This window comes from Cuculus canorus, chromosome 5, assembly GCF_017976375.1.
Source record: "Cuculus canorus isolate bCucCan1 chromosome 5, bCucCan1.pri, whole genome shotgun sequence".
Lineage (NCBI taxonomy): Eukaryota > Metazoa > Chordata > Aves > Cuculiformes > Cuculidae > Cuculus > Cuculus canorus.
Genome location: NC_071405.1, coordinates 60940673 through 60954347, shown reverse-complemented (window position 1 = coordinate 60954347; position 13675 = coordinate 60940673). Strand labels below are relative to the sequence as shown.

At 33.2% G+C, this 13675-nt stretch overlaps 1 protein-coding gene across 17 annotated transcripts in view; it reads right to left on the bottom strand.

Moving 5' to 3' along the window:
* The window catches only part of DPH6 (diphthamine biosynthesis 6), a 204941-nt gene that overhangs the window by 148597 nt on the left and 42669 nt on the right, over positions 1 to 13675 (bottom strand). For all 17 annotated transcript variants that reach the window (XM_054068070.1, XM_054068079.1, XM_054068073.1 and 14 more), the window contains 2 exons: positions 12321 to 12394; positions 10162 to 10280 (listed from right to left, as the gene is read on the bottom strand). In XM_054068070.1, coding sequence (XP_053924045.1) covers positions 10162 to 10280; positions 12321 to 12394 — 193 coding nt within the window. The remainder of the gene's footprint in view (positions 1 to 10161; positions 10281 to 12320; positions 12395 to 13675) is intronic.

The following is a 13675-nucleotide window of genomic DNA, read 5'->3' as shown; positions in this document are numbered from 1 at the left end:
ACATTTTCAGTGACTACATTTTTTACCACTCTTAATTATTGTGGTTTGGGGGTGTTTTGCACCAATTGCAACACTTGTCTATTTTTTGCTACTTTACTGCTTTATACAACAATGGGAGTCATGAAAGAGCTGCCACCAGAATGACTCCATTTAGAAGCAATTTCTGAAGTATGTACCTTGCAAAGCATTTCAGATCACTGATGATGAAAGCTGTTACAGAAATGGATGGTACACTATTACATAAAAGTCATTGTTGACTTCAAATAGCTGATATGCCTTTTAATTTTTATAATATTTGTCTTGGTATATTTAAATTACTGTGAAGCTAAAAAAAGTTACAGTGAATGAGATCTCAAAACATTAATACAGTTTTTAAATATTTCATTAAAGCACATAAAAATTTCCTTACTATCCAGGGGAACACTTTAAAAACTGCTTAACGATTAAAATGAAAGAGGAGTGAGCGTTTTTTCCTCTCGCCACTCTTTTTTTTGTATTGATTTACTGCTCTTTATTCAGACTAAAAGTGTGTGTTGCTAGGTATAAGATAACAATAATTTATGCCCGTGGAAATAATTTTGAAATATCTAACCTCATTAACAGTTTCAATGATTCCGGTGATGTCTTCCAACTTACACCAGTTTTGTGTTATGTCTTTGAATTAACCAGGACAGGTATTAGGCTAAACAAGTGTTTTATCTTAAAATAAACAAATAACAACTAGTGCCATACTACAGTACCCTTTCAAACACTTACATTAATATTCTTCATTAACATAATTACTTTTCTAAGAAAAGCAACTCCTCTCCTTGATAAAAACAAATTGGATTCCTTTAAAATTAAACCAAAAGATGCATTACAAACATGTGAGAATGGAAAAAGAACAAGACACACGTATTATTTCTTTCACAACTTCTCTTTGGTATTAAGGATTACTGTTCCTCCAACAGATTAACACAAACCAAAAATTTAAAAGAACCTATTATACAAATACCATACAAACTATAAATAAATTGCCTATGTAAACACTATGGGTAAACTCTTTAGTAATATCCCACACATACATGAAAATCTGTGGAAGTGCAAAGCAACTTTTCCGCTTCTCAGCAGAATTCTATTTGTGGAGCGCTTGTCTTTCTTTTGAAAAATACTATTTCCTTAAGTTTCCACTAGGTCTGTATTGTGAGTGAATAGAGATCATTTACTAAAGGCATCAAGAACCAATGTAACCTGTAATTTGCAAAAACAGTAATCCCCATCTCAGATCTCTTATGGTATGCATGAATAGATGAAGCTGGGTGTCCACTGATACTCTAAGTACAACAAAATATCTAGAACCATACTTACAAAGCAGTTAATATAAATATATACTTCAATTTGGGATTGTTTTCTTTAAACAAAGGAGTAGATTGATTCATATTCTTTAAACTACTTAAATTAAAAAGAAAAACAATGCACTGTAAATTCTTAGTATATTCCGTTTAACCACATCCTCCAGATTTTTCCTCCATGAAAGCCGGATGGGTGGATAAACCAACAACAAGGTCCACAGCCTGGATGACTGTATGTAGAATCAAGAAATCAATTAGGAAGGGAACTATAATTTGCAGTACTGACATCTATTTTACTTAACTTGCATGTATCCATGGGAAGCAATTACAATTCAATTAAAATATTCACTTTTATTACTTTACTGACTGACCTTGAAGTTAATGCCTGTTCTATTTAATCGCATCATCTATGAATAAATGTTAACCCTAGAATGTTATGCCCCATTATTTTCAACGCATTTCTAACTCTTCAACTGAACTACATCAGTCAATTTATTACATGCTGTCAAGACAGCAAGTGGGGCTTTATTTCTTTGAGACAGACCAGTACACAACAACAGAAACATCTCAAAAGATTTGATAATGCTGATTTAACAGTGGTGAGTAAAACAAATTGTGCTCTCTCCTCCGGAGAGTGGCCTCCAGGTCTAGTTTCACTGTAAAATCAGTACTAGATAGCACAAATGGCATAATCACTTCTAAGTAATTTCTACTCCATCTGTATTCCTGACAGGATTAGAACTCCTTCCTGCAGATGTCAATAGACTGGGGCAGAAATTCAGGGCTTTGTTCAGTAGTGAAAAAAAGGTAACAATGAACATTCTTGAAACGCATTTCACTAGTGTTAAGTATGTTAGTGTTAAGTTACATATTAGTGTTAAGTTACACAAAAGAACCATATTTTAAATGGTTCACTTTGTACACGTGTGTTAGTGTAGCATAAAGACACCTCCTCCTGAGAAGTAAGTACAGAACATTACTTGTATTTATCAAGACCCTTAGAAAATCAAGTTTCACTTTCATGGCATTACATTCAGCTAATAAAATCCACATTCTAAAGCTTCATCTTACTAAAATTAGTATGCGTCATACATACTCAGAAATTTAAAAGTTTCAATTTTTAAGAAATCCTTTCAATATAAAAAATTCCACTTTACCTCTTAGTAATATGCTAGATAAATAAAAATTAAATATAACTATACATGTTAAGAAATAGTGGTATATAAAGTTGTTCTAAAAGCTGCATTGAACCAAACTCTAACCCATAATACATGAACACATTGTGGAAGAATCACTACCACACACACGTGTGAATAAATTAACCATTACGTGTGGATAATTTAGGGGGAAGCCTCTGTCCTTCCCTGACTACCCAACCTTACCATTCATAAGGTACGTCTTATTCCTCTCTGATGTCTTCCATAAAATAAAGTTAAAAACAAACACGCAAAATCACTATTATCAATCACCTTGACATTTCATATATATATACTTAGCACAGACTTCTGGAGAAAAAAAATGGAAATTAAAGTTCCCTTCTTTTTCCTGAATTCTGAAGAAGTATGTTGAAAAGATTCTTAACTGCCACCACTATGGATGTCACAGACTGAGACATAACTTCTGACAATAGAGAGCAGTACCATGCACATCTCTGGAAAGATCCTAATCAGCTGTTCACGAAAAATAGAATTATTTAGAACTTTTAAGTAAGAAAAGAGGCAATGAAAAACTTGTGGTGTCTGGAACCAAAACTAGTCTCTTTATCTCTCTTCAATTTCTTTTTCAGGAGTAAAACAGGGTTAACAAGAAGGTGAAGGGACCTCTAGGATACAGAAATACTGAGAGAAAGCTAAAGAGCATAAACAGCAGATGCAACCACCTATCTTAGACTGAAATAGAGAAAACAAGACTATTTTTGAAGGTATAACCCTCTACTTTAAATGTGTCTCTTTTTTTTTCCTAAGTAATCAATAAAAAAAACCAGTGACTTTCATGAGCAGGATCAAGAACTATTCTTTAAATAATACAGAATGAATAAGTTTCTAATAGCACAGGAAAAGTCTATACGAAAAAATATTAGTCCGTAAAGCAGGTTTACTCTGCAGGAATCAGACATCCTTCATGATATAGGAATGCACCTGCCACAGAGATATTAACACACTGTAATGTAAATCTATACCTTAGGGTGCCTTGAGGTAAATTTTTCCTGATGTCATATTTAGCTTTTATTTCTATGAAGAACTGGGAAGTAAACTTTTTGTCTGGTAGCATAACTTGACAGGTTCATAGCTGGTTCTTAACTTCCTCATAACTTGCACAGATGAAAGGCTGTGTAACAATGATGAACTGGATGGATTCCTTAAACTTCCTTTTTCAAAGCATTAAATAAATTGTAAAAGCTGCTTATTTTTTGCATTAAAATGAAAGAGAGTGCACTAAATGCTAGATATTACCCCACTTCGAAAAGACTTCAGATGAATAGATTTCTAATTTATTGTAAATGTTCATAACTTAAAAAGCGATTGTTTAACAACAGCATTTAACTGCTTTTAATCAGAATCAGGACTCTATACAGCAAGTGGTTCAGCTCATTGAAAATACTGTCCCAGTAAACTCCCTCTCAGGACTTCTAACAGACTTTAGCGACTTAAAACAAAAGTTATCACTGGTTTGGTTCATATAGCCAAATACATATAACTTTCCCACTATAAATCTGTTTACAGTGCTTTTAACTTCAGCACATTGAAATGTTTTGAGTAGAATTATTTTAGAGCATTATTTGCTTACTGATCTATTTAATTCAAAGCATCCAACCATTCTAGCACCATAGTTTGGATAAAAAAAGGACGTGCTGTTTTGTTGCTGTTAAAGAATTCTCTTATTTCCATGCTATGAACAGTTCTAGTGCTGTTAAGCTTTGAAGAAAAGGACTGAAATCTGATTGAGTGGCAGAGAAAGTGGCATGGTGCGAGTGGTAACATTTCTGTCACTTTCATTAAATCCATCCCCATGCAGACAAGTTATAAGCCTTTAAAAAATCACCGTTCCTAAACAGATCAACAGAGACTTCTGATAGGTGAAATCAATACATTACCCGCCAGAGCAGACATAAAGGATCAGATTAGAACAAGAAGTCTTGTAAAACTTCAGCTCAGAAAGAGCTGGATCTATGGTTAACTACACAGATAGGCCTCTAAAGATCTGAGTTCAAGCTCTGTTTCAGCAAGTCTGCACAGTCAATGTGCACCCAGAACTTAAATCTTACCACGCATTAAAAAGCAGCAAGTTATAGTCTAGTATTAACAACACACCACTTCTACCTCTTGATTTTCATTCTGTTAAAGGTTATTTCTGCTCTTGACATCTCTTCCTAAGGTCTCTTCTTCCACTGCTTTTCACTTCGAAGTTCTCCGACTATTCTGTCTCCTTCACTAGAATCCCTACTTACTTTTCTCTTTCACTTTGAATATATATTCATCCATTCTTAGCCAGCTACTTCCGTTTCAATTTTTCTTTAGATGATCTGATCCCCCCAAATTGTGAAGTGTTCTTTCTACTCTTTCCCTCTCCAATTTTGTCTCTGATATTGCCTCAAGAAGCACTGCATTCAATAATGTTAACTTTCAATTACTTTTCTGTTTTCAGGCACATAGACTTTCCCACTCTTCCTTCTAAATCCTGTAATCTGTTACTACTGATAATATCAATGTCCTTCCAAATCTCCAACCTATAAGCTTAAGAGACTGCAAAGAGAGAATAATTTTTCTCTCCAACCAGTTTCTAGATCCACTTATGCAAACTGTTATGAAACCTTATTTCTTCATTTTCTGTAATACGCTTCATTTTCAAACATTTTTTATAACCATGCACTAAAAGCTCTTTCCAAAATCTCATCTTAAACTCATAATTCATATTCAAGCATCAGGCAAATAAATGCAATGTTTGTTTTCTTATCTCGTTTTTCTAACCTTTCAGCTATGCTCTGAATCAAAACTTTTCTTCAGTTACAGTCCATTCTTAGTTCTCTTTTCTCTTACTCAGCTCTTTTGGATCACACTCTTCTTAAATCCCAAACTAATTTTGATTTCTTTCTGATCTTGCATACAATTCACATTTTTCCGTGTTGATCTTTTCCCATGTTAATCTTTTCCCTCAGGAAAAAAAAAGCTGAAATGGCTCCTGTAGTTTCATAGTTGTTTCTAAGTCTTTTCATATAACATCTGGTAAACAAACAAGTGGAGGTACCTCTTATTCTATCGTGAAAAACATGAACGATGTAGATAAATGAGGTAGTAGACAAACGTACTAGGGAACAAGCCTAAGCCAAAAATGTAAAATAAACTTAAATTATAAATGACCAGCTAAGCTTTGGAAGCTTTATTTGAAAATTCAGTGACAACACCATGTGCTAGCCAGGAAACAAGAACTAGAAGGGGGAAAAGGCTGAAAGAATATCTTGCCTGAACTACATGATAAGTGTAAATTTATCAAATTTATAATCTGAAAAAAGAATATAATAAAAAATTACTAAAAGCTATCATATGCATATACAAGATAATACTTTAACATAGTTCAGGGATAATTTTACTAATAAAAGTTAAGGCTACTTTTTAGAATATGTTATTCTTAACAGAATAGAAAATCACTAAAATGTGACAACACTTCGAAAAATATTATTGATCATTTTATGTTCCACTTCAAACTATGATAAACAGAAGACTTTTTCATGTTAATAAAACCAGACATTATTCAGAACAAGGGTTGTAAAGACTGTCAATATCCCATTACATTACCAATGTCTGGTAGATGCCCAAGGAAAAAACAATGGAGCAATCAGCTCTAAGTAAGCTGAACTAGCTAAGAACAATGCCAATGTTTAGTATATTTAGTAATAAGTAAGTAAACAAATCCTTACAATATAATATGGAAGAAAACAACTGGAATCTTGTATTTATTTCTTAACAATATCTTCCTCATTTCCTACTGTCAAGTTTGTGAACTTCTAGAGAATTTTTTGAAAATATTTTGAGGAAGCAAGTATGTTCCCTTATGATGATGATATAACAAGTTGTTTCTGTTTTCCCAACAATGACTTCAAAATTACTCCATGCTAAGAGCAGGAGAGACATTTTCGAAGAACACTGTTCCCTTCCATTGCACAGATGGTGTGCTCAGACAGAAGTCACACAACCACCAATTTTACTTCAGGATATGATCTGACATTACAGCAAACTCAATTTAGTGGGAAGCTTTCTGCTGAGAGAGTTTTGTCCTCCATGTTCTGGCATCTACACAGCAAGTTCCCTTGTGTGTCTGCAGCCACGCAGTCACTGGAGCTTTTACAGGGGCAGAAGCAAGTAGAGGCTTGTCATTTGTAAGTGTCGACTAGAAGGGGGAAGGAAAGGTCAACCTTTCGGTAAGGACTCAGATCAGTTTATCTGTAACACTTAATTACACCCTCAGGAGCTTAACCAGGAATTGTGTAGTGCTGGTTCTTTTTTAATGTACTACTTTATACGTAAATCTTACCTCTATTAATATTAATAGAAGCCTGGCTATCAATTTCAGTCACTTGGGATTTCACTTTTGTACATTACTGGCATACAAACAATAAATGATAATGCAGACACTATATATTCTCATGTATATGAGAAGTGAAGTTTATAACATTTTAAAACATATAGTGGGGCTTAAGTTTTAGTGCTAGTTAAGAAGATTTAGGTATAGTTAACAATAAAAGTAATGTAAAACTAAAGAAAACTCTATGCTGAGTTTTCACTGAGGACCTGGACATTCCTTCCAAATGTAATCTTCCTCCTTATCTCACTTCCACCTGAGGATTAAACCTTGTGCTGCATTGCAGGCAATTTGCTTTAGAACACGGCACAGGTAAAAACAGCACATAAAAATAACAAGATTAAAAGTTGATTCTGTTATATGAATACTCTGCAAGTTAATTAGTACTGTAATTCATAAAATATGCTAAGAAAGACAGGATATCAAAAATGCATCTTATGATTGTGCTATATTGCAGTGTTTCATATGAGCAATGGATATTACAGGAATTTCAGGCACACACATGTTAAAAACAATCAGTAAGTGCTTCTATTTTAGCTATCACTGAGTAACCTCATTCTCACTCCCTGGGATTTCCACTGAAGAGGGTTATATTTCAAAAATAAAAGTATCATGCAACGTACAGGCATTCTTTAGCAGCAAGAAAATGGCATAGAAGATAAATACGCATAAGCAGCTTTTTTATTTTTATTGCCCAGGTTTGCTGCTAGATCATGGAATGTTTTTCTTTCACCACTAATGCCTCTGAAATACACTCTAAAGGAAAGCTGATCTACTTATAGATCAACAGAAGGCATGTGAAGAAGGCTTGCTAACAATACTTCTTCTGCATGTATGTGAGAACAACTGGTACCCCATCTGGAAAAGCATACTACAAGACAGAAAACTCTTGCCACTGGCAAAGTTTATGGTATTAATTTGTAAGGGTGGGTGTAGGGAAACATACTAAGCTAATGCTCATTTACTTGCATAATTATGAGTTTTCTGCGTAAAATGATGGGCTTTTATCTGGCCAATACTGGCACTGAGCTAATGGAAAACAGTACAAGGCAGGTGTACAAGTATGGCAGTGCTTATGAACGTCAAGCTAAGTTATAGATTTGTAAATTGCATTAAAATCTGTTCAATGTACCACCTAATGCACTACCCTTCGGACTCTTAAATCTGTTATTTTTAATATTTTCATTGCGGTTTAGCTTTGATTATTAATCTAAGAGGAAAAAGTTAAACTGTTGTCTTATCTTCTTTACTACTTGATATGTTAAACAGCCTTCAGTACCTTAAATCCACTTTAATAAGGCAAGCAATTATTAAAGCATTAAAGAATGGCCCCAGAGCACACAAGCTCCATTAAATTTGCTTACATCTAATTACACCTGCCTGAGGCAGGTAAGAAATTGACTCTGATCTTTCTTTTACCTGTAGCCCAAAAAATAAAAAAGAAAAAAAATCCTGCCGTGATTTTCTATCTAATTGCTCTCTAAAAGTATTTATGGTATTCTCCCCTTCAATGAACAGCCCACAAAGCACGCTTTTCACACTAACTCCTGCATTTTGGATTTTTTTTAAGACTCTATAATACAAAAGACAAGCTTCAGGTGTAAAACAGGTCATCAATGATGTCATATATTTCCCTCGGTATTTTTCAGTTAAATTTTAAATAATATTTACTTCTTTCATTTTATGTGGGTTTTTTTCCTTCTTCTAATTTCCTTCAATGGCACAAAATTTAGTGAAAACAACCTAAACCTGCTTTCTAGTGTGAAAAAGCATATTAGATATTATTTGAGGACTTTTATTTTTTCTTCATGTCAGCATAAGCAAAGAAGGATTCCTTTTTATGGAAAAATAATATAAATACAAAAAGGTACTTCACGTGGCCTTAAAACTACTGCCTTAGTTTTTCTTCCAATTTAAAAAAGAAGTGTTTTATAGTAGAAAACACAGGATTCAACTCCGATGTATTTGTAACTGGGCTTCCAAAATTCAGGAAAATGATATTAAATTGCCGTTTACCTGTGAGTGAATGAGGGAACGTAGTGTTTCTAATCATTCTAATTTCACTAGCAGCCTTAAGCAGATCTTAGACAACAATTCAGTGAGACCATCATAGTGATAATGTAAAAACTAGTTAGAAACTATACCAGCTAAACACAAACAAACAAACAAATAAATAAATAATTTAAAAGAGTCATGCAATTCAGTCAGTCTAAAGAGATCATAATTCAATTCTTTGTTAATATTTAGGAGGAAATTACTTTGCTACAAGGCTTTCTTTAAAGAAGAAAGACATTAGGAATCTGATGTGAAAGCTGCAGAGATAAACCAGCCACTGCACTTTAAATGCAAGTTTATACAACATTATTTTTTTAAACATACATCTCTAGCCACCAATGCCACTGATCCTCTTGCATTATACTAGACATTCTTTGGTGCAATGTACTGTAAACCTATAGTGAACTCAAGAAAAGGTGCTTTAAGACCTCATTTGATACTTTTAAGTGAAAAACTGCACAAAGGTCTGAAATTAATATGTTGTACCACTACCATGCTTCTTATGCACTTCTTAGGGTCATAGAGCACATTATTTGACCTTATCTTCATATTCAAAAAATTATCATTTATCTTTTGCTTTGATTTGCTTTATTATGCAAACTTCATTTTACATATTTGACATGAAAAGACACATTGATTTTCGGGTATAGTAAACAACCACACTGTAAATACCACCTTTTCAAAGGCAATGATGAACTATTTCTATTTGCTACGTGCTTTACTAACTCGAAGACTGTTGTTACACAAAGTTTTGTAATTACATCATATAATTACATTGTTTGATTTTAATTTGCTATACTTCTATTAAAACTTTCACGGTTGTTTCATAATATTGTCTGGCCACCACTCTGCAGCAACTGTAAATGACAATACTGTGAACCACTGAATTATGCATGCATCTTTACTGCAAATGAAAACCAAACTAGAAAAAAATTACAAAAGGAATTTAATGTCTATGCTAAGAAGAATTATTTTCCAACTTTTCCATATCTAGTCTAAGAATGAATTGCAAACAGGTAAATTAATTATCCAGACATCATGACTATTATTCAGCCACGCAATCTTTTTAAAATTTTCTTCATATTACTATTTTTTACCCTAAAAAAGAGAACAGAGTTTTTGGTTTTTCTCTGTTATGTTGTGGATTTGTCCACGGGAAATTTCAGCAGACAATATTGCACAGAATTTGAATACATACCAAAAGATGCCACTTTTATGATTATGGCTTGAATGTTAGATGATATCATTTCTTTGAGCAATATTTCCTGGTTCCGACGCCAAAGGTAAGCTAAAGGCTGAAGATTAAGCCTTCTGCATCTTAAAAACAAACATAAAGTTGGATAAAGGCAAGCATTACGCTTTACACAGTATGATTCATGTAAAATTAAAGAAAACACATTTCTTTGATTTCCTATCTTTAAATAATTTTTCTTCTACAATTTCAATTGCAATACTGTACTAGTCTTAGACTTCTTTATATACAGTAAATCTAATATTAAAAAATAAATAAGTTTGTTCTGACTATATATCATCCATGTAAGGAAGATGTAGCTCAATGATTTAAACAGATTTGCATGAGAACATAACTAAAACCATGAGAAAATGCATTCCTAAACATTTAAGGATGCAAACTAGTTAACATCTTAGAAAGTGATCAGCTTTTGTGAACACAGCTCAGCCAAGAGTTACTGCTCTGTGATAAATGTAGCCCATGTCTTCAGTACAAGTGGCTAAATTTGTTACACTCAACAAACCTGTGATTTGGATCAACTCAAGGAAAACAATCATTCAGGGAAAAGTATACAGCTGGTGATACAAAGTATCAACATGTGAATGTAAATTTAATTATTTGTTTTGATACATATCATATTTAGGCAGCATTTCATACACAGTATTTGATTGTTTACCAAATTAGAGAACCACTAATTTGCACTACTGATAGGTAACCCTTCTGCAAATTGTCAAGTACCATCAGTTGGCGATGAAATGTGTAATGAAGAGCTCCTGAAAAACTGAAAAATGTTTAACTATGGGACTACTTCACAGCACCCAAAAAAATACATTTATTTGTCAATTATCATTGTTTATCTAATATATAGGCTTTCTCCCATATGGTAGACAGACCTACTAGTGTTAGTGTCAAGACTTTATAGTTAAATGGATGTTTAATGTTTTTGTGTAAATCCATAGCTAGGACCCATATAATTTGATTGTCTTTGTTATTACTTTTATATATTTTAATGGAGCACTAAGTTGTGCAATTAAAAGAAATATTTAGTAACTTGGAATGCGAAGTAGTTCACTTAGGTGCCCAACTCTGGATAATAAATTAGCCGACTCCAAGCAGCTGGGATGGTTTATGTGAAACAACTTCATTGCTAGGGTTAAATCTACAGATCCACACAAAATTTTTTTATCACTGTGAAACCTTGGAATTAATTAGGTCTGTTTGAAATATTGGCCCGTCAATCTTTTGGCTACGGTAAAAGATCTGAAACTCATAATCAACAAAAGCAATCTTTTCTAAAATAACTAGCAACGTGATCAGGCAGTCATTAAATTATTTTAAGTGTAAGGGAAAAGAAAAAGAAAGGATCTATTTTGTCTGCAATTTACCTATGTAAAGTGTGAAGAAAACTCACATGCTGTGTAACTTGCTGATGTGAGTCGAGTTGGCACAGCATTAACCTCACCATACTTACAGTTCATAAAATACTCTGGATACTTGCTTTCATCAGCAACAAATAACTAATTAACTCATGAAATTATTACTAATTTTTAACATGAGGTGGGTTTGCATTTCATCAGATATATATGTGAAACTTTTTTTCCAGACATAAATCAAATCTTGGCCTATATAACACACACAATTCCCATTACATAATCCTTTTTTTAATTAATACTCTTAAAATACCACAATCTATCTAGACTTAAAGAGTGTGCACAGTAGAAATAACAAATGAAAAATGTTCCTCTATACTAAAATTGTTGAAAAATAAACACGCTTTAACACAACACTGTAGTCACTGGAACTGAGTGAGCTTTCAGTTGAAATCAAAGATTTGAACCTAGTCAACTATTTTCATATCAAAACTCTAACACATCCATGAGAGATGAGCAATAAAAAAAGCTCAGTATAGTCTCTGCTGAATTTTTAGTAATGAACACATTGTCCCAGGAAATAAAAAAAGGGGGGAAAAAAAAAGAAAAAAAAAGTTAATTAACAAATTGAATGAACTGGGTATGACAGAATGTGAGAAATAAGGCAACTGTCTCTGCTCCAAAATTGAGTTAGAAAACAAACAAGTAAAGCACTTTCTAGAATCTATGTATTAATAAAGACTAATATATTCTTACACATCTTCAACTCGAACTCTCTGGTAGTCAGAAAGAATGGCTCCCACAGATACACCCTCCACTTCTTCTTTGTCCTGAAAAAAGACAAGGAAGACTAATGATAGCAGTATATGCTGGCCTAAGCAACAGAGATTCAGTACATTTACTAGTAGAATCAACCAAGGATAAATCTTCTTCTCTATGCCCAGTATATGGAACTGAATGGGCTGGAATACAAATTTTGCACAGAAGAAAGCAATACAGCTGACCTACCACATAGTTATTACTCTAATACAGTAATATACTTGACTCAAGTATCATTCTGCAGAAGAAATAACCAGGGCAACTGAAAAGTACCAAATTTAACAGCTTATCCTAAAGTCTTACTCATATCCTGAATATTACCTCCAGCTCTGCACTATAACTGAGGTGTTAGCTATCCCACCTACAAATAAATATTAGGAACATACAATCATAAGGATTAATTAAGCTGTTAGCATTTGTCACAATATGCAGCACGAGAAGATCTAAGCTTATTCTTCTCATCATAACACTGGAACAAGAAAACTTGCAAGCAACTTACTGTATATCATCATTGAAAAATTCTCCTAAAAAAAAAGGTCTTCCAAGACACGTTTTCTCTGACTCATTTCAATTACCAATAGTTCATAATTGTTTCTTGTAAACACAGTGAGAATGTAAAAGTTGAAAATGCACATACTTATCATATTTCATGAACTCTTGCATTTTTAACTTGCTTGTGTCCCAATCAACATGCTGAATTTCCTTTCTTTCCCTACAATTTGCTCCAGCTAGATTTTAAAGTTGTTTTCCTCTTTTGATCAAGGTTGACCATAACTACCCAGCATGACCTACCCTCTAGACCTGCTCAGTTAAGACAGCAATCTCATGAAATTCGCAGCAAGATTTTACCATAAAATTATCAACTATATTCCTAGATATGAACTTCAATATCAAATCAGTCTTTGACTGCCAGGATATTGAATTTTAAATTAATTTTCAGTTTCTTATCAATAAAATGATGCAGAAAGTGATTCATAATTAGGGTAAAAAATATCCTAGTTTATGTCTGTTTGGGATAATTTCCTCAATCTATTATCTTATTCTTTACATTAATTCTCACCTCACGTGCCCAAGCAAATTCCTAAGTTATTCATACACATCTGCATTTCTGATTTAAGAGTCACCAGGTTTATCAAAATTCCTAGCTATTCCTGTTCAATTTACTCAACCCAATCATTCAGAATTACATTTCTTAAAAATTTAACACAGTTATGTAACTACAGTTTTCTTTGAACAATTTTGATAAAATGATTCATGAAGCTTTTGTGGCTCTCCAAGTAAATCTAGAATGT